This window comes from Serinus canaria, chromosome 15 (genome assembly GCF_022539315.1).
Source record: "Serinus canaria isolate serCan28SL12 chromosome 15, serCan2020, whole genome shotgun sequence".
NCBI lineage: Eukaryota > Metazoa > Chordata > Aves > Passeriformes > Fringillidae > Serinus > Serinus canaria.
Window position 1 is genome coordinate 10,887,089 of NC_066329.1, and position 22,169 is coordinate 10,909,257.

At 49.7% G+C, this 22,169-nt stretch overlaps 3 protein-coding genes and 1 long non-coding RNA gene across 7 annotated transcripts; 2 read left to right on the forward strand and 2 right to left on the reverse strand.

Moving 5' to 3' along the window:
• The first annotated feature begins 295 nt into the window (after window positions 1–295).
• Window positions 296–9,010, forward strand: VPS33A (VPS33A core subunit of CORVET and HOPS complexes). 2 transcript variants are annotated; one of them, XR_007778882.1, is made up of 13 exons: window positions 296–429; window positions 501–566; window positions 646–773; window positions 1,236–1,425; window positions 2,203–2,319; window positions 2,705–2,879; window positions 3,565–3,758; window positions 5,389–5,515; window positions 5,677–5,744; window positions 6,226–6,363; window positions 6,744–6,881; window positions 6,991–7,209; window positions 7,611–7,759. XR_007778882.1 is itself a non-coding variant. In XM_030232388.2 (13 exons), the coding sequence occupies exons 1-13, from the start codon at window positions 328–330 to the stop codon at window positions 7,802–7,804; spliced, it is 1,806 nt and encodes a 601-aa protein (XP_030088248.1). In that variant the 5' UTR covers window positions 296–327; the 3' UTR covers window positions 7,805–9,010. The 2 variants fall into 2 exon arrangements, 1 of the variants encoding a protein (XP_030088248.1); XM_030232388.2 differs by having other exon boundaries at window positions 7,041–7,209; window positions 7,611–9,010.
• LOC127060178 (uncharacterized) lies at window positions 3,766–13,642 on the reverse strand. Of its 2 annotated transcripts, XR_007778884.1 has the most exons (3): window positions 13,467–13,642; window positions 11,945–12,293; window positions 3,766–4,123 (listed from the first exon to the last, which is right to left on the reverse strand). It is a non-coding gene; the product is annotated as an uncharacterized LOC127060178 (long non-coding RNA). The 2 variants fall into 2 exon arrangements; XR_007778883.1 differs by lacking the exon at window positions 3,766–4,123 and having other exon boundaries at window positions 8,706–12,293.
• Window positions 13,643–13,717: 75 nt separating this feature from the next.
• DIABLO (diablo IAP-binding mitochondrial protein) lies at window positions 13,718–17,577 on the forward strand. Of its 2 annotated transcripts, none has more exons than XM_009092440.4 (6): window positions 13,718–13,787; window positions 14,435–14,549; window positions 14,753–14,884; window positions 15,765–15,875; window positions 15,978–16,074; window positions 16,970–17,577. In XM_009092440.4, the coding sequence occupies exons 1-6, from the start codon at window positions 13,741–13,743 to the stop codon at window positions 17,176–17,178; spliced, it is 711 nt and encodes a 236-aa protein (XP_009090688.2). In that variant the 5' UTR covers window positions 13,718–13,740; the 3' UTR covers window positions 17,179–17,577. The 2 variants fall into 2 exon arrangements, with proteins under 2 accessions (XP_009090688.2, XP_018772280.2); XM_018916735.3 differs by having other exon boundaries at window positions 14,756–14,884.
• Window positions 17,578–19,975: 2,398 nt separating this feature from the next.
• Window positions 19,976–22,132, reverse strand: B3GNT4 (UDP-GlcNAc:betaGal beta-1,3-N-acetylglucosaminyltransferase 4). Its single transcript, XM_009092441.4, has one exon. It carries the CDS (start codon window positions 21,797–21,799, stop codon window positions 20,681–20,683), a length of 1,119 nt encoding a protein of 372 aa, XP_009090689.1. The 5' UTR covers window positions 21,800–22,132; the 3' UTR covers window positions 19,976–20,680.
• Between the last annotated feature and the right edge of the window lie 37 nt (window positions 22,133–22,169).

Here is a 22,169-nt window from a genome sequence, read left to right on the forward strand (position 1 = left end):
CTCCCTCGGCCTCTCTTGCGGCTCCAGCCCCTTCCCAGCTCCGTTCCCTGCCCTGGACACGGGACTCCAGGTGCGGCCTAAGTTCCCGCGCAGGGGACAGGCAGTTCCCTGGTGCTGCCGGTCACAGTCCCGGGTGCAGCCCGGTGCCAGTGGCCACATGACACATGATCACACACATGATCACACACACAACCACACAGCACCGCCCGTCCCGAGCGCGCAGCACCGCGGGCGGTTCCCGGCCGTGTCCCCTGACGCTCGCGGCCCCGCCCCGCGCAGTTTGCGGCTGCGCGGCCCCGCCCGCGGTCACGCGCGGTCGGGGCGGCCATGGCGGCGCACCTGAGCTCGGGCCGGGTGAACCTGACGGCGCTGCGCGAAGCGGGGCGGCGGGAGCTGCGCGAGTTCCTCGACAAGTGCGCGGGCTCCAAGGTGGGCACGGCGGGGCCGGGGGGGTTCCGCGAGTGGCGTGGCCGGTCTGATCCCGCCGTCCCTTCCCGCAGGCCATCGTGTGGGACGAGTACCTGACCGGACCCTTCGGGCTCATCGCGCAGTACTCGCTGCTCAAGGTAAGCGCCGCGGGGGCCGGGGGCAGACGGCTGTGCCCCGGCGCTCCCGCACTCTGCTGACAGCGGTGCCTCCGCGCAGGAGCATGAGGTGGAGAAGATGTTCACGCTTAAGCCAGGCCGGCTGCCCCCGGCCGACGTCAAGAACATCATCTTCTTCGTCAGGCCCAAGCTGGAGCTGATGGACATCATCACCGACAACGTGCTCAGGTACCGCGGGCAGGGCAGCGCAGGGCGGCCGTGAGGAGGGGACAGGCGTGGCCCGAATCACCGTGTAGTTTGTTACACCTGTGCGGGGAACGAGGCGCAATGTGCAGACACCAAACTGCAGCACAGCCACTCTGCGGCTTAAATGGTTGTGAGACACCCTGGGGCAGGGGGGCTTCACCTTGGCTGCCATGTAGAGAGTGCGTTCCTCCTTGCGAGGACGTACACACCTTCTAATTAGTTGGAATGAGTCATGCTTGGATTGCTTTGCCTTTTGGGAGCTGCAGGACAGCCACGTACCCCTGCCCTGGGTGTCAGAGCTGTGGCTGCACAAGGCTGGACACTGATACTCCAAATCCAGGAGTCGGCAATAACCCAGTGCAGCGTTCCTGGTTTGTGTGGATCCAGTGCCCCCTGCCCGTGCTCTGTGTGTGCAGCGAGTGACCGAGTGCTCTGCTCCTGCAGGGAAGACAGAGGCCGCTCTCCGCAGAGGGATTTCCACATCCTGTTCGTGCCGCGCCGCAGCCTCCTGTGCGAGCAGTGGCTGAAGGAGCAGGGCGTGCTGGGCTCCTTTATCCACCGTGAGCAGTACAGCCTGGACCTGATCCCCTTCGACGGAGACCTGCTCTCCATGGAGTCCGAGAGCGCCTTCAAGGTGCGCGCTCACCTCGTCCTTGAGGAAAAGCAGAATGTGGTTTTGTGCTGGACGTTGGTGCTGGTGCAGCAGCTCTCAGAGGGTTTGTGAGTGACCTGCACAGCAAGGAAAGGCCTTGCAGAGCAAACCTGGCTTGATCCTGAAGCCTGATCTTCCCTGTGTGTTTTCACACTAAATGCTGAAGGAACAGTCGCTACACCGAGCTGCATCCCAGTTTCTCCAGCTTCTGCTGCTGGTGTTACTGTCAGAAATGGAGCATTCCTGAGGCTTAAAGCACTCAGTTATCAGAAGGAGCCAGCATGGTTTGTGGTCCTGCACAGCCAGGGAGCTGTGTGATGGTTCTCACTGCACTGAGCATTAACAGCTGTCACATCCCAGCTGCATGTCCTGCATTCCCAGAGTGTTACATCCCAAGGACAGGACAGTTTGGGAGTTTCTTGGCCCTCTCTGTTCTATGTGTAGCCCAGAGGATGTGGCAGGGCTTGCAGCTGTAATGAGGTGTTGGGTGCTCTGATTGGCCTAATTAGCAGGAGAGGGTCCTTCCAGTCACTTTCTTCTACTCCATCAAACTGAATTTGTGTCTGGAGTTCAAAAATACTAGAGTCTAGTGATCAAAAAAATGATTTGATGTAGTGACAGCACAGGTCCATATATGCCTACAGCCATAGTTTGTCCCTAGCCTGTGTCTCCTCTGAACTGTTCACATGGACGCTGCTGTGCTGTGGAGGCATCTGTATTGGATTGACACCTCCCATCAGAATCCCTCTTTTTCTTTAGGAATGTTACCTGGAGAGTGACCAGACCAGTCTGTACCACGCAGCAAAGGGGCTGATGACGCTGCAGGCTCTCTACGGAACCATCCCGCAGATTTTTGGGAAGGGCGACTGTGCTCGGGTGAGGCTGAACAAATGCATCTTGTTCTCTGGAACTGCCTTAAGGAGTCTTTGGTTAAATGCATCTCTGGGTTTTTTTAATCCAGCCATAACACGCACACATCTTTTTTGCTTCTCTTTGATTAACCCAGGGTGTAATGGGTATTTTTTTGTGGTGAGGGAGCAGCTTGAGATGAATGCAGTGCTTTGGCCATCACTGTCTTGCTGAGCTGCAGAGAGCAGCAGAGAAGGACTTCTGTTTTCTCAGTCTCGTCCTGCCCCTTCCATCAGCCAATCTGTACCTCCTGCCACCCTTTTCTTTACAAGCATGTGCCCTGCAGGGCCCCGAGGTCACATCCATCTGCTTTGGCCTGCACCCTAACCAGAGCAATCTGACTTCCTTGCAGCATGTGGCCAACATGATGATCAGGATGAAGCGGGAGTTCCCTGGGAGCCAGAATTCCATATTTCCTGTCTTTGATACCCTCCTGCTGCTGGACCGCAACGTGGACCTGCTGACCCCGCTGGCCACGCAGCTGACGTACGAGGGGCTGATCGATGAGATCTATGGCATCCAGAACAGTGAGTCCTGTGGGGAAGGAGCAGCTTTCCCATGTCCTGGGGCAGGCTGCAGTGTGTTGGATGGGTTTGTGCTTCACTAAATGTGATGTGGGAGCAGCTCAGCTGAAATCACTGTGGGGTTTGTTCAGTCCCAAACTGGAGCCCATCAAGATCCACTCTGGCTTTTTTTGTCTGGGAAGGAGAGCCAAGTATAGTCCATGGTTACTGAAAGGGCATCTTTTGGCTGTGGCTGGGTGCAGGCACAGTGACAGAACAGGGAGTGTGGAAGTGGGAATGTAGTGTGCGCCTTCAACATCCATCCTGCCTAGATCACGTGCCACACTGAGGGGACAGGGACAGTTTATGAAATGCCATTATCAGAATGCTGTCCTGCTCTTCAGAGGGTAAGAAAACTCCAGGGAGGCATTTATGGGCTGTTGTCCCTCCTGCTGGACTGACTGGCTGCTGGGCTGCCTCCAAGCCTCTCTGAAAGCAGGGCACTTGGGTTCTGATGTTTGTGTAGGTCCCTGGCTGGGTGCAGGGACACTCTCCTTCATTAACACACAGGCACTGAATGGTTTGAGTGTTAATATTGCTTTGCTACTCAGAGCTGTTTCCAGCTCAGGGGACACATTTCTACAGCCTGCTGATCTTAACTTCTGCTGATGAAGTTCCAGTCCTTACAAGGGTTATTTTCGTTTGGTAGCTTATGTGAAACTCCCTCCTGAGAAGTTTGCCCCAAAGAAGCAGGGTGAGGGTGGGAAAGATCTCCCCACAGAACCCAAGAAGCTCCAACTGAACTCTGCAGAAGAGCTTTATGCTGAAATCCGAGACAAGAACTTCAATGCCGTGGGGTCAGTGCTGAGCAAGAAAGCCAAGATCATCTCAGCAGCCTTTGAGGTGAGGCCTGTGTCCAGCAATGCATCAGATAATTCACAGTCTGTGTTCAGCAGGGCTGGGTCTGGCAGCTCAAGCTGCTCCCCCACAGTAATCCCCCATCCAGAGAAAAAACAGGAAGCTGTTCCATTCTGTTCTCTTGCCCTGGGATGAGGTCAGCTCCACCTGGACTGTTCTGAGTAGGTGTTGGTCAAATCACCTTTTAATAAGGCTGTGGTAATGTGGTTCCTCATTTCTCCCCACACCACTGTTCTGGGGCTTTCCCTCTGCTCAGAGCTTGCCTAATCCAGCCTTGTGCTGTGTGAGCCCATACATCCCATAACAGGAATTGCTCTCTTCAGTCTGCAGGAGTCAGGTGCTGCTTCCCTCTGCAAGAAGCCAAAGGTGATTTTTAGTGTGCTGATCAATTCCACTTGGCTGCTCTTGTTACCTGATCATTGAAAGGTGCTTTTCCCTTCAGGATGCAGAGAAAAAGCTTTAAGCAATAAAACACCAGAATGTACTTTCACAGAGCATTTTGGCCAGAAACGTACAAAAGACAGTTGTCATGCAGGAGGTTTGAACTCTAAATTCATGCTTGTCACAGACAAATCTGGAGAGCTGTGTGGGGCACATTTGTGGTTTTGTTGAAAACATCCTGTTGACGATTCATAAACTAAGATCCCATATCTTATTTTTCTGAGCTCATGGGGACTCTGAAGAAAACTTGTTCACTCTTTGATTGTATTTCCTTGGTGGGGCTTTTTAGCTTCTTAACCTCTGCCACATCTAAAACGAGGTAATGGTACCGTAAGTGAAATACTGAGTGCTCAGCCTCATTCCCCAGTGCAGCTCTGCTTCTGCACTATTAGTGCTGGAGGTGCTAAAGATGGATTGTTCATACTGCTTGTTAAAAAAAGAGAATTCTAAGAAATTGTCAGCAGTAATAGGTGATAATGAAACAGCAGCATATTGGCAGCAGAGGACTTCTTCAGTCACAGCCTTCATCAAGACTCTCCTGCCTGCACTTGCCCATTTAAATCCTTCACGTATGAGTCAAATCATTACTATTTTTATTCCAAGTTGCAGCAAGAGGCAAGTAGCCCAGATGCAGTGCAGGCCTCTGGAGCTGAAGTCTGCATGGTGCTTCAGCACATCCTGCCTCAAAACCTGGCATGTTGTTGCCACCAATAGAGTGAATGGCAGACCCTGCCAGCCCAATTCCTCAGCACCTTTCACTCCTGCTCCAAGGGAAGATGTTGCCCAGCTCTGACAGCATTGGCTAGAGCTCCCTGTCAGCCAGCAAAGTAATTCCTCTCTGTGTGAAAAAGGGAGTTTTGCCTGGTGGGGAAACTGAGGAGCAGCCAGTGATGGCTAGAGTCAGACAAATGTGGATAAAATGATTAACAACACTGGGATAATGGAAAATAACAGTCTAATGATGCTGCTGTATTACGTGCTGCCTCTCCTCATGATCCAAGGGCTGTTACAGGTAATGCTGTGACTTCAGTGTAAGCATCTAAAGCCCTTTGTCTAAAAGGCTGTGCAGCTATAACTCCCTACAGGGAGTGCAGTAATAATTCTTCATGATAAAATGATCTGCTTGGTGTTATTAACATGAACAAGGCCTAACCCAAGTGATGGATTTCTTCAGGAAAGGCACCATGCCAAGACTGTTGGAGAGATTAAGCAGTTTGTGTCCCAGCTGCCTCACATGCAGGCGGCGAGGAGCTCGCTGGCGAACCACACCTCCATCGCAGAGCTCATCAAAGACATCACCAGTGAGTAGGAGTCCTTGAAATCCAGCAGGATGCCAGATAACCTGGTGGACATCAGTCAGTCTGGCAAAAACTGGCTTTGCTCCATCCAGTGCATCTCAAATGTTAATGTAAAACTTAAGCTGTCAGTTGCTGTTGTATTGATTTTCATTCTTTTCCCAAAGCATCGGAAGATTTCTTTGATAATTTAACAGTGGAGCAAGAGTTCATGTCTGGAATAGACACAGACAAGGTAAGTAGATAATGGCAATTAGCCACTCTTACATCTTCAAAAAACTTTTTTTTTCCATTTGTTTTTTTCTGTTTTTTTGTTTCACTTTGTTTTTTTTTTTTTTTTTGAGAGAGGAAACATCTGATCTAGATGATGTCCAGTGAAATGGATCTCTGAGTTAGCTGTCACTGCCTGTGCACAGCTGGGGTGCTTGACCTCTCCAGGGGCACCCTATGCTCTGAGGGATCATTGGAATATATAAGATGGTTAATAAGAATTTTTCAGTGCAAAGTCTGGCTACTGAGTGAGGGACTGCTCTAGGGAGAGCCCAGGTGGAACCAGAGCTGAGTCACTGTTATACAGATGGTCCTGGGCTGCCTGGAGAGCAGCTGTTCCTCTTTCTTGCTGTTTTGGAGAACCAGGCAAACCAGATCTTTCTTTACAGGTCTGATGGGCACTTTAACAATTCTTTAAATAACTGCTTATGTATTTTATTTAACAGGTTAACAATTACATTGAAGACTGCATAGCTCAGAAACATCCATTAATCAAGATCTTGCGTCTCGTTTGCTTGCAATCCGTGTGCAATAGTGGGCTGAAACAGAAGGTTCTGGACCATTACAAAAGAGAGATTCTCCAGGTTAGGCTCTAACATCTGGAGGAATAAATTCCTGAGAAAATCCACATAAAATCTTCAGCTCTACACTTCAATTCTAGACAGACACATCTTACACCTGAATAATGTGCACAGAGGGAGCACTGGGCTTTCTGTTTGGGCAGATACTTGGGAGGTGCTTTTGTGTGTTACAACATGTAGATACAGAGGTTTATATCACTTTTTACTAATATTATTTAAACACTTTAAGTTGGATATACTCTACAGAGATCTTTACCAAAAAGCTTTTTTAAAAGAAACAACTTTTTTAAACAAACATCTTTGTTGGGGTTTTTTTTTTCCTGTTTTAAACACTGGTCATGGGTTATTGCCGTGGTATTAAAGGTTATTTCTTCATATTACAGACTTATGGCTATGAACATATATTGACCTTAAACAACTTGGAAAAGGCTGGACTCCTGAAACCCCAGACAGGTGGCAGGAATAACTACCCAACGATCAGGAAAACGCTGCGCCTGTGGATGGATGATGTTAATGAGCAGGTAAATGGGTGCCTCAGCAGCACACATTACCTCTAACTGTAGAATTATATGCAGCAGGAAAACCTCCTTTTTTATTTAATGTTACTGATTTTTTGGGGCTGTTTTCCAGCATGAGGTAGCACTGACCTGCTGCTCCCTCCCTCTCTCTGTGTCCCCCAGAACCCCAATGACATCTCGTACGTGTACAGTGGCTACGCCCCGCTGAGCGTGCGCCTGGCCCAGCTGCTGGCCCGGCCAGGCTGGCGCAGCATCGAGGAGGTTTTGAAGATGCTGCCAGGGCCCCACTTCGAGGAGAGGCAGCAGCTCCCCACTGGCCTGCAGAAAAAGCGTAAGTTTGGGTTTGTTTTCATGTGGTTTACTGGAAAATACATCTGTCTGAGCAGGGAGTGAGGCAAACTGAAATCAGAGCAGGCAGAGTCCAGGTCTCTCTGTCATCCCCCTGTCCCATAGCACTGTTAGATTGACCTAACTCTCCTTTGACAAATGGTTTAACTTCTCATCAGAGTACTAAAGTTACACTGTGATGTTAATAAGTAATGTTATGTGAAAGAGGGTCAGCATCACTCTCAAACAGAAACATGTCCTCTAGCAACCCCAGAGGTGGGAGCAGACTGTGGATTTCTGTGTCCAAGCTTCTAATTCAGGTCATTTGAGTTTGACTGATAGTTGATGCAGGGGAGCTGTAAAAATCAAACCAAGACAACCTGGACCTTTTTTGTGAACCCTCAGGTCAGCATGGTGAGAATAGAGTGACCCTGGTGTTCTTCCTGGGCGGGGTCACGTATGCAGAAATCGCCGCGCTGAGATTCCTGTCCCAGATGGAGGACGGAGGCACAGAGTACATCATTGCCACTACAAAACTGATCAACGGGACAACCTGGATCAAATCCTTGATGGAGAAACTGGAGCCTGCCCCGTTCTAGGGTGTGTGGTGAGAGACAGTAAATGTGAGAGGCCCTGTGTAACAGAGGCACGTCAGCTGGCATGGCTGCTCCGCTGGAGAAATGCGGCAGTGAAGGAAGCACGCCTGGGACCAGCTCGTGGGCAGTTACCCTCATCCCTTCTGCACTTGTGTTCCAGCTCTCTGTGGAACTTCCAAGGAGACAAGCAGGGTTGGAAGGCATTAATGATAAACAGTGGGAAAGAGAGAGATCCCTGTTCATGGTCTGACCTAGCAGCCAAGGGCTGGGGCAGCAGGAATGGGCCCTGGTCCTTCTCTGTGGCAAATTGCTGCTTTTTTTCTTTTGGTTTAGCTTTGGTGGGAGATGTGATTTCTGCTTTTTACCCTCCTAAGGTGCTGAGGAGGCAGGATGTTCTCTATTCCTGACTTCATACCAGTATTCCCAGACTGTTTGCCTCTCTCTGGTGCCTGATACATTCCATGGATGCACTGGATGTGTCAGTCAGAGATCTGTATGCAGCTATACGTGAGATCCTCGAGCCTTTCCTTCACTTGTCCCCTGAAGGGATTGCTGTGAGGTGACTTCTTTGTCCTAGGTACACCCAGCTGACTCTGGAAAGCTCCTCCAGAGTATGAATGACATCAGTGTATCTTGAGTTTATGGTTGAAGACACACAAACACTCCCTGTGTGGGAGCCAAAAATAGCAAGAGCAGGGACCCAGTAAACAGTGGGTTTTAAACAGACACTGTTTTCACGCCCTGTTCAGGTTATAAACTGTGGTACTTGCTGTCACAAGCTGCTGTAGAGCTCAAACTTGCAAAATGGAATTTTCCATGGGCTTGGTGGCTGGGCCTTTGGTGTGCAAGAAGCAGCTTCTGGCTGCTGAGGGGAAGGCAGGGTCCTTGGTGGTGCCTGTGCTGGGTTGGGCACTGTCTGTGTCCTCACAGCCACTGGGGACTCTTCCCCACTGTAGTTCACTCTTAAACACAACTAAAAAAAAGCCCACTCCCCACCTTAAATCACTCTCTTAGCAAACATTTCTGCCTTAGTTACCATGTCCCAATAAATCCCTCAATTTTTCCAAGTTGTCACAGTTGTGACTCCAGGTTTTGGTCTGTTTTATTTTCTAAGACTGAAGTCTGCCAAGTCAGACCCTCCATGGAGCTCCTCTGTTTAACTCTAGCTGACTTATTAAATAAAATAAAATAAAGATGTATTTAATCTTTTTTTTTGGAAGTGTTAGCACTCTTTCTCTCTCTCTAGAAAACAAAGATAAAATAAAACCTTGCACTGTGGTAGGTGTATCCTCTCCTTGTCTCAGGATAAATGGATAACTGAATTACTTAAGTTGAAACTATTTTTCTAACACCCAGGTGGTTTTTAATTAAGGCTTATGCAAAATTTCATTCTGTTCTGCCACCTGTAATACTACATTAGAAGTGGAATTTCTGAACTTTTGAAGAAAAATACAGTTTCATTCACTGGAGACTTTCTATTTTAGGTGGGAAGGCAACCTGTAGACAGACTTAACCAAAAACATGCTACAACTTCAGTGATGCAAGAAGAGCAAACATGGACTGTTTGTTCTGCAAGATCCATTTAAAGTAGCTAATTTCAGAGTGTTTAAAAGGAAAACTGAATTAGGCTTGGATCAAAAATTAGATGTTACTATGCAGAGAAAAACAAGAAATTGACTCAGAGCAAGAATGTCCTTGGGTTGGCCTTGAACGATCTCTGTAGTATCACAATTTCCAGATTTTTTTTTTCAATTTTAACAGTTGAACTAATCCCAAGGAAATACTGGCCAGGCTGGTTTCTGAGCTACACCACAGGTGAATAAAGGAAAACACAGAGTGGCTCACCTTTCCCCTGACCAGCAATCAGTAACACTACAGGCAAAACTTTTTTTGGTTAAGAGTTCACTCCAGACACTTGGTAAACTCTGAATTCATCACCAACATTGCAGCCTGGTTTTTTGCAGCCTACACTAGCACCATGTAACCCCTCCACCTAGACAAAGCCTCTTCCTGGAACTATTCAACAACAAAATAAAAGTCATCCTGACGCTGATCAATTCCCTGGAGGAGCAATTACTATTTAACAGGCTTCCTGAGCAGCTGATGATGTTCTGCTTCTGTCCAAGGCCCTGCTGACCATGTGGGTAATAATTTGATAACAAGAGAACCTAATTAAATTAAGCAACCATTTTCTACATCATAATATCTTTGTAGGTAAGAGATTTGATTTGCAGTACATAATCTTCTTTCTCTGCTGTCTACATTACTACAAAAAATAAAAAAAGAAAATATTACCCAACCTCTACCCCAAAAGACTTTCACTTTTCATACAACATTATCAGAAGCAGTTTTGCTAAGAATAAACATAGAGCCTGGCTCTCTCCTCCCCTCACTGCAAAGGAGCTGCATCATTTGAGCTCTAAAAGGTTGGGATGACTCCTTGGGAGGGAGGGTAAGGGTGACACTACAGCAATGACCCTGCAGGGGACCGTGCAGGGATTAGGCTGCTTTCAGTCCTCACTGACTTTTGGTAAAAAATCCTGGCTCAGCCTGCACAGTCCCACCCTGGGGATGAGCTCCAGCTGTGTGTGAGCATCTTCCTCCCCGAGTGGCTCACAGAGCACAGGGTGCTCAGGGAACAGAGCAAGAAGCACTGCAGCCTTCGAGATAACGGAATAAAACGTGTAAGATGACACAAGGTTTTGTTAGAGGCAAACCCCCACAATCTCAACAAATGCAGGTTTTGGTCTGGTAACTCCAAGCCCTGGCACTGGAACTCTGGAAATGCTGTTGCCAAAGCCCCCAGGGGAAGGGGAGTGTTTGGCTGCTCCAAGCACCACGAGCACCACGGCGCTGTCGGATCATAACCGGTGCTGACCACACCTAGAGCTCAGTCCTGGTGTGGGCTGCACACACAGACACACACTCTGCTCCTGGATCACAGCGGGATCAGCCTACGGCACAAACCCCTGCAAAAGGGACAGCTGCAGAACAAAACTAGGGAGGAACACGAACTTGCCGAAGCAGAGCCCATCATCTGCCTGGGTAAGCAGTTTATTTCTTTATCAGCATCTTTCTAGATAACCAGAAATCTCGCACAGCCTATGGACAGAAATCTGTAATGCTCTGAACAGAGAAATCACAGCTGGTTTTAAAATGCTGTAACTCCTGTACTGTATACATGTGCCTGAGCTTGGAATGGAATGGCTGAACTCGTTAAACAACACCAAAAAGTGAATTCCTTATCACAAGAGCTCTTTAAAAAAACATTCCAGGTAGCAGGACATGAATTCAGTTTAGTTTGGCTGGCTTTAGGCTGTTCAGAAGAGAAATAATCCTTCTGGGTTAGTTTCTATCCTAAGTCTGATTTTAAACTCCCTTTTCGTGCTTGACCAAGAGCGTCAATACTGTTGATCAGGCACAGTTGTGATCAAAATTTAAAAGAACAAGTAAATTGAAGAGATAATAGAAATTTTTAGGTGGGTTTTTACAGCTTCAAATCTAAGAAGCCAGTGACTTTAGAAGAAAAGTTCAGATTTATTTTAAACTAACAAAGGAGCAATCACTTCCAAAGCAATGCGTACATATGACTATACAATACTGCTAGAAGATGAATTCTAAGGCATCTTATCCCACATCTCCCATTAACGGATATTTTTAACGCAAGATATAAATATTTGCCTGTGCAAACTTGTATTTAAGCCTCAGTTTTCGTCATTCTTAAACAAAAGGCTCAGTTTGTGCCAGTACCTCCATTAGATGCAATTATAGAATTAAATATTAATGGTGGCTTCCTTGGAGGAATTGACCACTTTGATCAGAACACGCTGTTGGTAATGCACCATCAGCGGCCGCTCTGATCCTGGCGCTTCCTGGACGCACAGCCCCAGGGGAGAGATTCCCGAAGCCAGCTGGACTCTGCAACACCCCCAGCCTCACCCCCATGGCCGTGCCCCCTGCCTGGGTCTTTATTTCCATCTGCTTCCTTACCAGTCCTGATCTGGAGACTTTGATCAGATCCCAAATTCTCTTTCGACACTTCGGCCGGGCTCTGAACAGGCCCACACCAGTCACTAACAACCTTCCAGGTGGTCACAGGACTTTTCCCCATGGCAGGGTGGTGTCCCTGCTGTGAAGACTCACCTTGTTCCTCTGCTTCCAGGCCTGGCAGGAGCAGGGAGCAGCCAGCTGCAGGGAGCCGGGAGAGCCATGCCGGACTCCTTCGCCATCCACTTCCTCAAGGTGCTGCGGGAGCTGCTGGCCTTTGTGCTGTTCAGCTACACGGTGCTGCTCGGGGCGCTGCTGCTGGCCGGCTGGACCACCTACTTCCTGGTGCTCAAATGAGGCCTCTGCCGCTGCTCCTGCTCCCACGGCCTTTCCAGAGGCACCCGGCTCCACAGCGCAGCTCCGCACTCGGGATGGAGGCCCCTTCCCCCTGTGCCGAACCTGCAGGAGCTCTGTGCTCTCGCTGCCTCACCGCAGTCTTATTTTCCTGTATCAAAACAATAAAGGTTAAAAGAGAAAAGGTATCCCTGTGCATGCACTTTACAGATCCTCTTGGCTCTCACAGATTCTTTGTGCCTCCTGGACTCTGAACTATTTAAAAGCCTCCCAGCAGTTTTCTCCTGAGATTCCCACCCTGCCGAGCGCAGCACAGGGGATGGCAGGGATGCAACACCACTCCAACATCTCAACAAACAAGTCCTGCCTTGTCCTGCTCTGCCTCATTAAGGGTGTGAAGGCAGACACACAGAAATTACTTGTAATTTGTTTTAGAAGTCCTGGAAAAAGACATTTCAGATCAGCACAAGGTTCCCCTCTCCCTACAGTTTTGTGAGGTACAGAGTTGTTACCTGGTGCTCTCAGGTGTGCTAGGTTTTAGAAGAAATGTTTAAAGCACAGAGTAATATTGAATATGTGTGATATAGCAGCACTGCCTGAGTAAAGTAACCTGAACTGACTCTCTGAAAACAGGAGAGAGAACAGGAATTCCTGCTATAACTAAAAAGAATAGATTTAATTGATTAAGGCCATTTTGCGTGGAATTGCACAGGAAACCTTTGATGGAGAAGGTGGAGATTACCACTAGCACGGAACTACCCAAAATCAAAGCAGCACCCTGTACTTTAGAACAATAAAGGTTAATTAAACCAGGGCCATGAGGAGCACTGGTGTCTCTGAATTGGTGGTCACAATCTGTCCCTGCTGGAACTCCCTTTTACCCAATGGAGCTGATTTCAACACAGATACAAAGTTGGGTTTTTCAACTTCTCCCTGTCTGGGGGGTTCTGCCCAATGTCCTCACGGCCCATAAGTTCCACATTCATTTTGTCCAAATCCTTCTTCCCAAGCTTTGTTCACCTTTCCCAAATCTAATGTCACTAAAACACATCAAGCCCTAAACCTTGTCAAGGGAATTCCACCACCAAGTAATTTGGTTTTCTAACACCTGGACATCACTCAAAGCTTGTTGGCTGCTCTGTTTCACAGATTAAATATTCTTATCCAGCTTGAACGCCACAAAACCAAACACCAAAGAACAGCCGTTCTTAAGAGAATTTTTACACGTTCCACATTTTGTAACAATGTTTCATAATCTCCCTCTCATTCCCAGCAGCTGGGCAAACTTGTTGCCTATTTCTGACCCTTGCGATGCTGGGCATACCGGCGAAACACAGAGGAGGTGTCGGGGCTGCTCCACAGAGCCGTGACGGCGGAGGGCCCGCGGGGACACCCCTGGGGACATCCCTGAGGTCACCTCCCGGTCGCTCCCCCTCAGGTTCCCTCCACTACCCTCACGGTACAGCGCGCGCGGCTCCGGCCGCCGCCCCGCGCGCCCGCACTCTGCGCATGCGCCGCGCTCGACCCCGCCCACCCAACCCCGCCCCTGGAGGTGAGTGGATGACGTCATTTCCCGTGCGCCGGGTGGGCGGGCCAAGATGGCGGCGGGCGGGCGGTGGTTGCGGAGTTGCTGCTCCGTGTTCAGGTACCAGGGCGGGCCGGGGGGAGAGGCTGAGGGGGACACGGCGCTGCCCGCACCACGCTCCCCACCCGCAGGCTGTAGGCTAAAGAGTACACGGCATCAAAGAAGGAAAATCCACCGGTTGTTTTCATTAAATTGCTGTAGAACAACAAAAAAAACCTCTCATTGCTCTGTGCTTCTGTTTTTCTGCTCGGGTATTTCCCTGATATACCCTGACCCCAGGGCATTTGCACAGCTTGGGTTGTAAATAAAACTGGCCACAGAGACCTAGGTGTCGCTGGATTGTAACAAACCTGTCACATTTCTCACCTGCATGTACCACACATCACTTTTAAGCATGTTCTTTAACCTGTTTTCCAGTATTATTGACTATCAGCAGTGTGTCCATACCAGCTAACATACATTTTCTCTCTGGAAGTATTACTATTGCCCTAGTTACTGTGCTTGCCTTTTCCTGCACTTATGATTAAACAATAATACAAAATTTGAAACAAACTTACTCATCCGATGTCACACAGCTGCATCACAGAAGCCTGGCATAGACAAGCTCCCCTCGAACAGCTTCTGGGTGTTCTTCTCCTCATTGATCCCCATTTCCCACCCCACACTGGGATATTTCTGCTGCTAAACTTTGCCTCTTGCTTTTCCAGGCGCAGCTTCCCCGTCCTGGCCAGTGTCCGGCAGCGAGGCCTCGCGGGCAGGAGCGGGCAGTGGCACCAGGCCGTGGGGCTGGGGGTGGCCCTGTGTGCTGTCCCCATCGTGGAGGTACCCCCAGCACCCCCTCCTTGTGCCAGTTTAACACCCAAACCCACCTGCCTGTCCTGGTTCTCCCCCTGGGGTTGCATCCTCAGGGAGAGTTTGGCTCTCGCAGCTTTTCCTCACCGTTGTGTTTGAGTGGTGTCCGCGGGGAGGGCGATGGCCGGGTCACACAGGGTCACATGAGGTCACAGAGGTGTTTTGTGTTGCAGCAGCAGAACTCGGGGTCCCTCAGCAACGATGCCCTGATCAGAAGAGCCGTGTCCCTGGTGACAGACAGCACGGCCACGCTGCTCTCCCAGACCACGTACGCGCTGATCGAGGCGCTCACCGAGTACACCAAGGTGAGCTCTGGGGCCTCACACCTGGCACCCCCCACTGCTGGCAGTGCCAGCTGCTCTGCCACTAACTACCCCCCTTAAACCATGCTCAAAAGAGGCTTTTGCAAAATTAATTTAACCCAAGAGGTGAGGGGGGTTGAAGATGTCAGGTCCCTCGGGAACTGTGGGGTCACTGTTCTACACCAAATGTGGAAGTTACTTTTAGCTTTGTTAAACTGTTGCTTTTGGGTTAAAATTAGACAAGCCCAGAATGGTTTGAGGTTGGAAAGACCTTAAAGATCATCCAGTCCCATGAGCAGGGACACCTTTCACTATCCCAGGGTGCTCCAAGCCCCATCCAGCCTGGCCTTGGACACTCCAGGGATTGGGCAGCCACAGCTTCTCTGGGCAGCCTGTGCCAGGGCCGCCCCACCCTCATAGCCAAGCATTTTTCCCTAACATCCCATCCCACCCTGCCCTCTGTCAGCATGAATCCATTCCCCTTGTCCTGTCATTCCATGCTCTTTTAAGAAGTCCTTTTTTTTACTTAGGCAAAATGACCATGGAACTCAGAACTGGGGCTGAAGAATTTCATAACAGTTATTTATATTACCTGTGTACTGAGCTCTCTGTTCTTGGGTATTTTATTGCCCTTCTCAGCCTTTCTAAGGCCATGAACTGAGTTCCATCAGAAGAATGGCATGAGCCATACTTAAGTCTGAAACAACAAGACACAGTTTTAATTTTGCAAATAAAGTGCTATTTTGAGTAAAGTATTTGCATTCCAGTTTACATCCTTGTCAGTACATCAAGTGTATGGAGAGTAATTTTGCTAATTAACACTGAGACAACACCAGAGCTGTGCATGCTGTCATGGTAACTGTGCAAAATGATTCCTTCACAGGCAGTTTATACCCTGGTGTCTCTGTACAAGCAATACTCAAATCTCCTTGGGAAGATGAACTCGGAAGAGGTGGATGCAGTCTGGCAGGTGGTCATAGGAGCCAGAGTGGATGTGAGCAAACAAACCTCCCTCACCATCTGCCTCTCCAGCCCTGCTCTCCACAGCTGAGGAGAGCTCTCAGGTGTGTTACACCTTGTTGGTTCTTTCTCCCAGATGACCACCAAGCAGCAGGAGTACCTCAGGCTGGAGTCCAGCTGGATGACGGCGCTGCGGCTGTCGGAGATGGCGGCAGAGGCTGCCTATCAGTCAGGTGAGCAGCAGCAGCACTGAGCCTCTGCCCCTTCTCCCTCTCTCAGCACAGTTCAGACACACAGTGTACACTCAGTTAACACCACAGCTGACAGCTGGTGCCTGGTTTTTGAGGGGCTGAGCATGTACATTCTGCTTTAGGCTGCGAGTCTCTAGGTGCATTCTGAGAGCTGGGCCTGGAAACTTCACATGTGGTTTAGGTCAGGACTAACTATGGCCAAAAATGTCTGAGAGAAAAGTTCAGTTATTTTTAAATGCAAGGCTCAAACACGGTCCTGGGAGCCACAGAACCAAGGCTGCCTATGAGTCCAGGAGGACTTTCCAGCTGGATTTAGTTATATTAAAAAAGGAAAATATATTAATTTTGGGTTTTTCTCCCTGGAGAGATTTGAGAGCTCTGAGACTGAATTATGGACTGGTTTGTGGTTAATGGGCAAAGTTACTGGAGTGGAGAAGGGAGGGAAAGCAGTGAATATACAGAGCCACCCTAATTCTGTAAGTGCCTGGAGAAGACCCAGAAATGTGTGGGAGCACAGGAGGAGAATGGTGGGAATTCAGCAGTGCCACAGGTATTCCCACTGCTGAAGGTGCCAGGATGGGATGAGGACTGAAAGATTCTGGCACACAGGGACTGGGCTGGGCTTAGCTCTCAAACCCACTGGCACAAGGTGATCACTCCTGTCCAACCCCAGCTGTATCCCACTGGGATGGGAGAATTCAAGAGAGCAGTGACACCTCAAAGCAGACAAAAGGCTTGAGGTAAACGAACAGTAAATGCCTTAATACAGCCCAAGAGCTCTCACCACACAGCAGAGCAGATGACAATCCCATCCATTTCCTTAGCTGAAGGTTTGCCCAGGGCTCCTGTAACCCAGTGTGTCAATCCTTCCCTGCAGGTGCAGACCAGGCCTCGGTGACAGCCCGCAGCCACATCCAGGTGTTGAAGTCCCAGGTGCAGGAGGTGAGGCTGCTGTCCCAGAAAGCAGAGACCAAATTAGCTGAAGCTCAGACAGACGAGCTCATCAAAGCCCGAGGAGAGGACTCCTCATTGCCACAGGGTGTTTTAGGAAACACAGATGATGACCCTTACCTTCGGGAGGACTGAACAGAACTGAGCTCTCAGGGTCAGTCACCAATGGAACAGTCCCAAGCTCCTAAGTGTGGGATAGTGTAAAACTGCTGAAATAATCCTGTGATTCCATTTTTTTTCCCCTAGAAAGGATTGCTTTACAAATCAAGTATTTGGAAGGCCCCGGTTTTGTTTGTAACTTACCTTGTTTGTAATACTTTTGGATTCATTTATTTAAATGTTTATCTATGCAAATGTGAAGACTGTTATCAGGGATGGCCTGGTGGTAATTTTGTCTCTGCTTGGAGGGTCCTGCTGCTCCCTTGGTGTGTTTGTGGGATCAGCCAGAGAAGTGTATTTAAAAATCCTTGTTTTTAACCTGTGAGGTAAATGATGTCTTGTGAGGAAATGCCTTTATTAAACTGTGCAAAAGCAGCTCAGTGTGGGTGTGTCCATTTGGGGAAGAAATTAGGTCTCACTTTCTATTTGAATTTAAAAGTTTTTAACCTCTGAGCTGGCAGCTGCACCAAATTACACTGAGCTGCAGTCAGGGGAAATATTTGCTCTGGAGCTGAGAACTTCCCATGGAGTCACCCAGGCTCTTGGTGCAGCTTTGTTCAGCACAGCAACTTATCTCACCCAGAATCACCTCTGGGGGAGGTTCCCCAGGAAGCAAAGGGGAGGTTTGATTTTCAATATATTGTAGTTACAAACAGAATTGTTTTGGCAGCCACTGTGTACTATTCAACAAAGCACTGAGCAAAAGAGTTTTGCATATTTGAATGCTTCCCAATGCAGGTTTCAGGAAATAATCTTAATTATTTCTTTTGCAAGCTTAATGTTTCACTGCAGGTTTCAAAACCACGGGTGTCTTTCACCGTTCATTTCCTAACTTGACAGCTGCTGTGAAATTTGCTTTGTAGAACAGCATCCACTTGAACTTTATCACTGATGATTGGATCCCCATCTGCCAGGTTGTGTAAGAAAACACACATTAATCAAAGGTTTTTCACCACAGATTAGCATTTGATGTATCTGTGTCAAGTTGGTGTTACTAAATTGAGTTGTGTCTGACCAAGAATTTTCTTACCTGCAGCATAAGAGGTGTCTCATTTTAGCTGCCTTTGGAACAAATGCAATCTCAGGTGCACAGCACTGTTCATTTATAGATAAGGCAGTAAAAAGAAAATTAACAAACCATCTTGCCTTGCTCCTTACTGCATGCTGCTGTATCCAAGGAGGATGGCACAGGCTGGAATTCAGCTCTCAGGGAGCTGCCCGTGTCTGCTGTGCCAAACACAGCTCTGGGCTGGAGCATTAGGGAAAAAACTCCTGTAATGAGAAGGTTACTTGGGTGGTGGCACAGCTGAGCCCTCAGGAGCCAAATGCAGTTTCAGGTTAACCTCTAACCACAACTGCTCTCCTTTGGTACCTTGTGCAGTTGAAGAACATCTGCCAAGCCCCTGACCTGAGTGCACAAACAAGTTGTGTACCTTTCAGGATGCCACAGTAACTCTACTCAGATGTTTGCATGGCACTGCCAGGAGCCTGCAAAGCCAGGAAAGTCCCTCTTCCCCCTTGCAGGGCCTGCTCCCAGCCCTGCTGTGACCCCACTTCTTGTTTCACTGCACGTACTGCTCTTCCTGCCCAAGAGCTGTTCCCACACACATCCAGTCCGATGTGACTGGAACCAACCAGTGCAGCCAAGTCAAAGTGGGGGTGAGGAACATGAATCACCCCAAAACAGGGCAGAAAGGAGTCCCTCACCTTTGTCAGGAAGTGAGAGCTAGCTGGGGGTTAGCCCACACACCTAAGCCCACAGCAGACATGACATCATGCTCTGTGCTCCTGAGTTTGCACTGGGAATCATCGAGTGGATCACAAAAGTGCTGGCACAGCAGCTCACAGGGCACCACGGTGCCTGCCCTGTGCAGTCCCCTCTCCAGGACCAGCAGCAGTGCCCAGAGCATTGTGCCCAGAACCTGGGCTTGCTGCTGGCACTCAGCCTTGTTTACAAACCTGAAACTACACACAGGCACTTTCTCAGCTACAGTTAATGAAAGCCTGTTGGAGCTGCAGCCAGAAAACACAGTAACAGCTTGCACAAGACCACCCTGAGGATGGACACCCACAATTCTTTGAGACAAACCCCTACTCACACCTGGCACAGAAACAGCTCCTGTGAGGTGACACCTTTGCCCCAAGAGCCTGGGTCAGCCCTGGGGCTCAGCCAGAGCTACCCCAGGTGCCCCAGAAGGCCAAGGGATCACATCCTCCCAGCAGTCCTTCCCACTGAGAGCTCCCACACTCTGCTCTCAGGATGTCCCTGTCTATAGGACAAGCAGGAGCCTCTGGCAGCACTTCCTGGGCACTTCTGAAAGCTCCAGCTCCCATCTGGTGGGGGATGGATGCTGGGCAGCTGGCGCTACAGACAGCAATTACAACAGCACAGCACAAAGAACTCTGCTTGCTCTAATCTCACACTTCCTCTTTACTCATTTACTTGTTTTTTCCCCTAAGGCTTCCAGGCTGCTTCCTGCTCATCCACAGCCCCTGCTTTAGCAGCAAGATACTGATAAACTTCACAAAAGAACCACCAAACCTTACTCCTATATTTGATCTTTTCTCAAATTAACAACTCCAGTACGTTCAGATTTATCACTTTTGTGTCAATACATCTTGTCTGAACAGAGAACAGCTCACAGAAAAAGAAGTGGCAAGTATCCATTTCCACTAGCATTATCCTCTTTAATGCAAATACCCAGCACCAGATCTCAGCCTTCCCTGGCTTTCAGGGTTCTTGGCTTTCAGAAGACCTAAGAATATTCCCATGTAAATACTTTTCAAGACTATTTTATTTATACACAACATTACAACAACAACAACAAACTAAACACCTCCCACACAACATGGGAAGCTACATCCACTCTTCCTACCACCATGATTATTCAAAACACGTGTCTCCTCTCAACCCAGATCAGAAAGTGTTTGTGCTTAAGTTTCCAGTGCATGTAAACCTTTGTGAGTTTCTGCAAAAGCCAAAGAGCTGGAGGCTGAGCCCAGTCCCCCAGGTCATCATCACTGCTGTGTTAAGGCCATGTATTTTTGAAGCTCTTCCTTCCCCACTCCACTCCCTATCTCCTGCTGTCTGGTAGGAGCTGTGGGACAGTTACTGCCCTGGGACAGCAGACCCAGCAGGACATACTGGCCTTTCTTCCATGCCTTCAAGTAAATTTCAAATGCTCTGTCACTCCTTAGTCATCGCTGGCCGTCCCACATGAGACTGACTTTGGCCAGCAGTCAGACACCAGTGCAGGTGGCACTTGTGACTTCCCCTGGCACAGTTTGGCTGGGAAGCCACTGACCACACCCCCACCCTGTGACAATTCAACTGCTTCAAGTAACCCCCAATAGGAAAAGGCTCACTGCAAAGCAAACCACGACAGCTCCAGTGCAGTCTGTTAGTAACGGACACGTTTCTACCACGACCTGATTTTTAGTTTGAGTACCCTGTCACCAGCCACAATCCCTGGGCTCATCAGTAGCTCCTTTTCCAGCCCCTGCTGGAGCTGTGTGTCACTGACACCGCACACCTAATGCTGTCATCCCTCACCAGCGTCCACATGATCCACATCTCCGTTGGGTTCAGTCTGTGCACAACCATCAGCTCTTTGTACAAGCACGGATCAAAAGGGTTGAAAGGTCTTTGGATCCCAAAAGTCTTAAAGCCAGCGTGGTTCTTTGGGGTCACTGACATCTTTGCCAGGCACATTCCCACAAACACATCATCTATGGGGAAGAGCTCCATGTCCTCTGCGGTGCTCTGGAGGCGACGCACTGTCTCTCTAGACATCACATATCCCCCTCCTCCTGCATAGAGAGGATAGAAGGTGGCCCCATACATGGGCTCTGGAATGAAGTATTTGACCTTGGTGTTCCTGATGGGCCGGGCGTTGGCGATCACGTCCCCAACAAAGAGATCCTGTTCAGGGTCCAGCTCCTGGAGGAACTCCACGATGTTGTAAGTGTTGACAAACACGTCATCGTCTCCCTTCAGCACAAACCTGGCGTGCTGGCAGTCCTCCGTGAACCAGCGGAGGAAATGCAGCTCCTTGAGGGTCAGGTTGAAGAAGTCGTCAACAAAATCCCACTGCAGGATGTCACCAAACTCCTGGCTCTCATAAGCCAGCAGCTGGTGCAGGGGCTGCAGCTGGATTTTGGCCTCGGAGCGCCCTAGGAGGAACACCAGCCTGATGTGCCTGCCCCTGATGGACACCTCCTTCCCCCAAGTGTTCCTGATGGCCACACGCCGGTCCACGTTGATGGGGGAAGACTTGATGGCCAGCAGGAGGAACATGTCTTTGCTACACCTGGAAGGCCTCAGCAGGACCGAGAAGTTCCTGCAGTGCTTGTAGGTTAGGAAGACTCGGTGAGGCTCTGGGAGGGCGAGAGAAGAATTGGCAAAGGTCAAGTTCGGCAAACACTTGCTGCGCTCAGCGCTGTCCAGAACCGAAGGCTGCACTCTGTGATTCACCACATCCACTTTCTGCTCTGCTGATGATGCTGCCAACTTTGCCTCCTTCTTCATGTAAAACACCCAGGCCAGCAGCGTGATTGAGAAGGTGTAAAGCGCGAGGCTTTTCATCCTGGGATACATGGCAGCATCCGGCGCGGGACCGGCCCCGGGCGGGCAGATGAAGACGAGCCGTTCCCTCCCACCTTACCTGGGACGGGGACGTGTCTCGGTGCTTCCCTCCGGTTCTCACCAGGACCCGGTGCTGCCGGCGAGGACGGTCCAGAGCGCCCGGTCCCGCCGGGGCGCGCACACCGGGCTGGAGCCGCCGCTCCACGGTGACCCCGCAGGGCAAAACCCCCTCCCTGCTCTGCGGAACCTCCTCCGCGATTCACCGGGAGCTGCCGTTCCCTCCGCGATTCACCGGGAGCTGCCGTTCCCTCCGCGCTTCACCGGGAGCTGCCCCCGCCCCGGCGCTGCTGAGCCCCGCCCCGGGAGGATGCGGGAGGCTGGC

What these genes read in the sequence shown, in the direction of transcription:
- VPS33A (XM_030232388.2), top strand. Translation starts at nt 328, where the DNA reads ATGGCGGCGCACCTGAGCTCGGGCCGGGTGAACCTGACGGCGCTGCGC. An exon ending in GGAAGGGCGACTGTGCTCGG is followed by an intron (nt 2,320 to 2,704) that starts GTGAGGCTGAAC and finishes ACTTCCTTGCAG; the next exon opens with CATGTGGCCAACATGATGAT. An exon ending in CTGGAATAGACACAGACAAG is followed by an intron (nt 5,745 to 6,225) that starts GTAAGTAGATAA and finishes TTTATTTAACAG; the next exon opens with GTTAACAATTACATTGAAGA.
- DIABLO (XM_009092440.4), top strand. Translation starts at nt 13,741, where the DNA reads ATGGCGGCGGGCGGGCGGTGGTTGCGGAGTTGCTGCTCCGTGTTCAG. An exon ending in AGTTGCTGCTCCGTGTTCAG is followed by an intron (nt 13,788 to 14,434) that starts GTACCAGGGCGG and finishes TTGCTTTTCCAG; the next exon opens with GCGCAGCTTCCCCGTCCTGG. An exon ending in AGAGGCTGCCTATCAGTCAG is followed by an intron (nt 16,075 to 16,969) that starts GTGAGCAGCAGC and finishes CCTTCCCTGCAG; the next exon opens with GTGCAGACCAGGCCTCGGTG.
- B3GNT4 (XM_009092441.4), bottom strand. Translation starts at nt 21,799, where the DNA reads ATGTATCCCAGGATGAAAAGCCTCGCGCTTTACACCTTCTCAATCACG.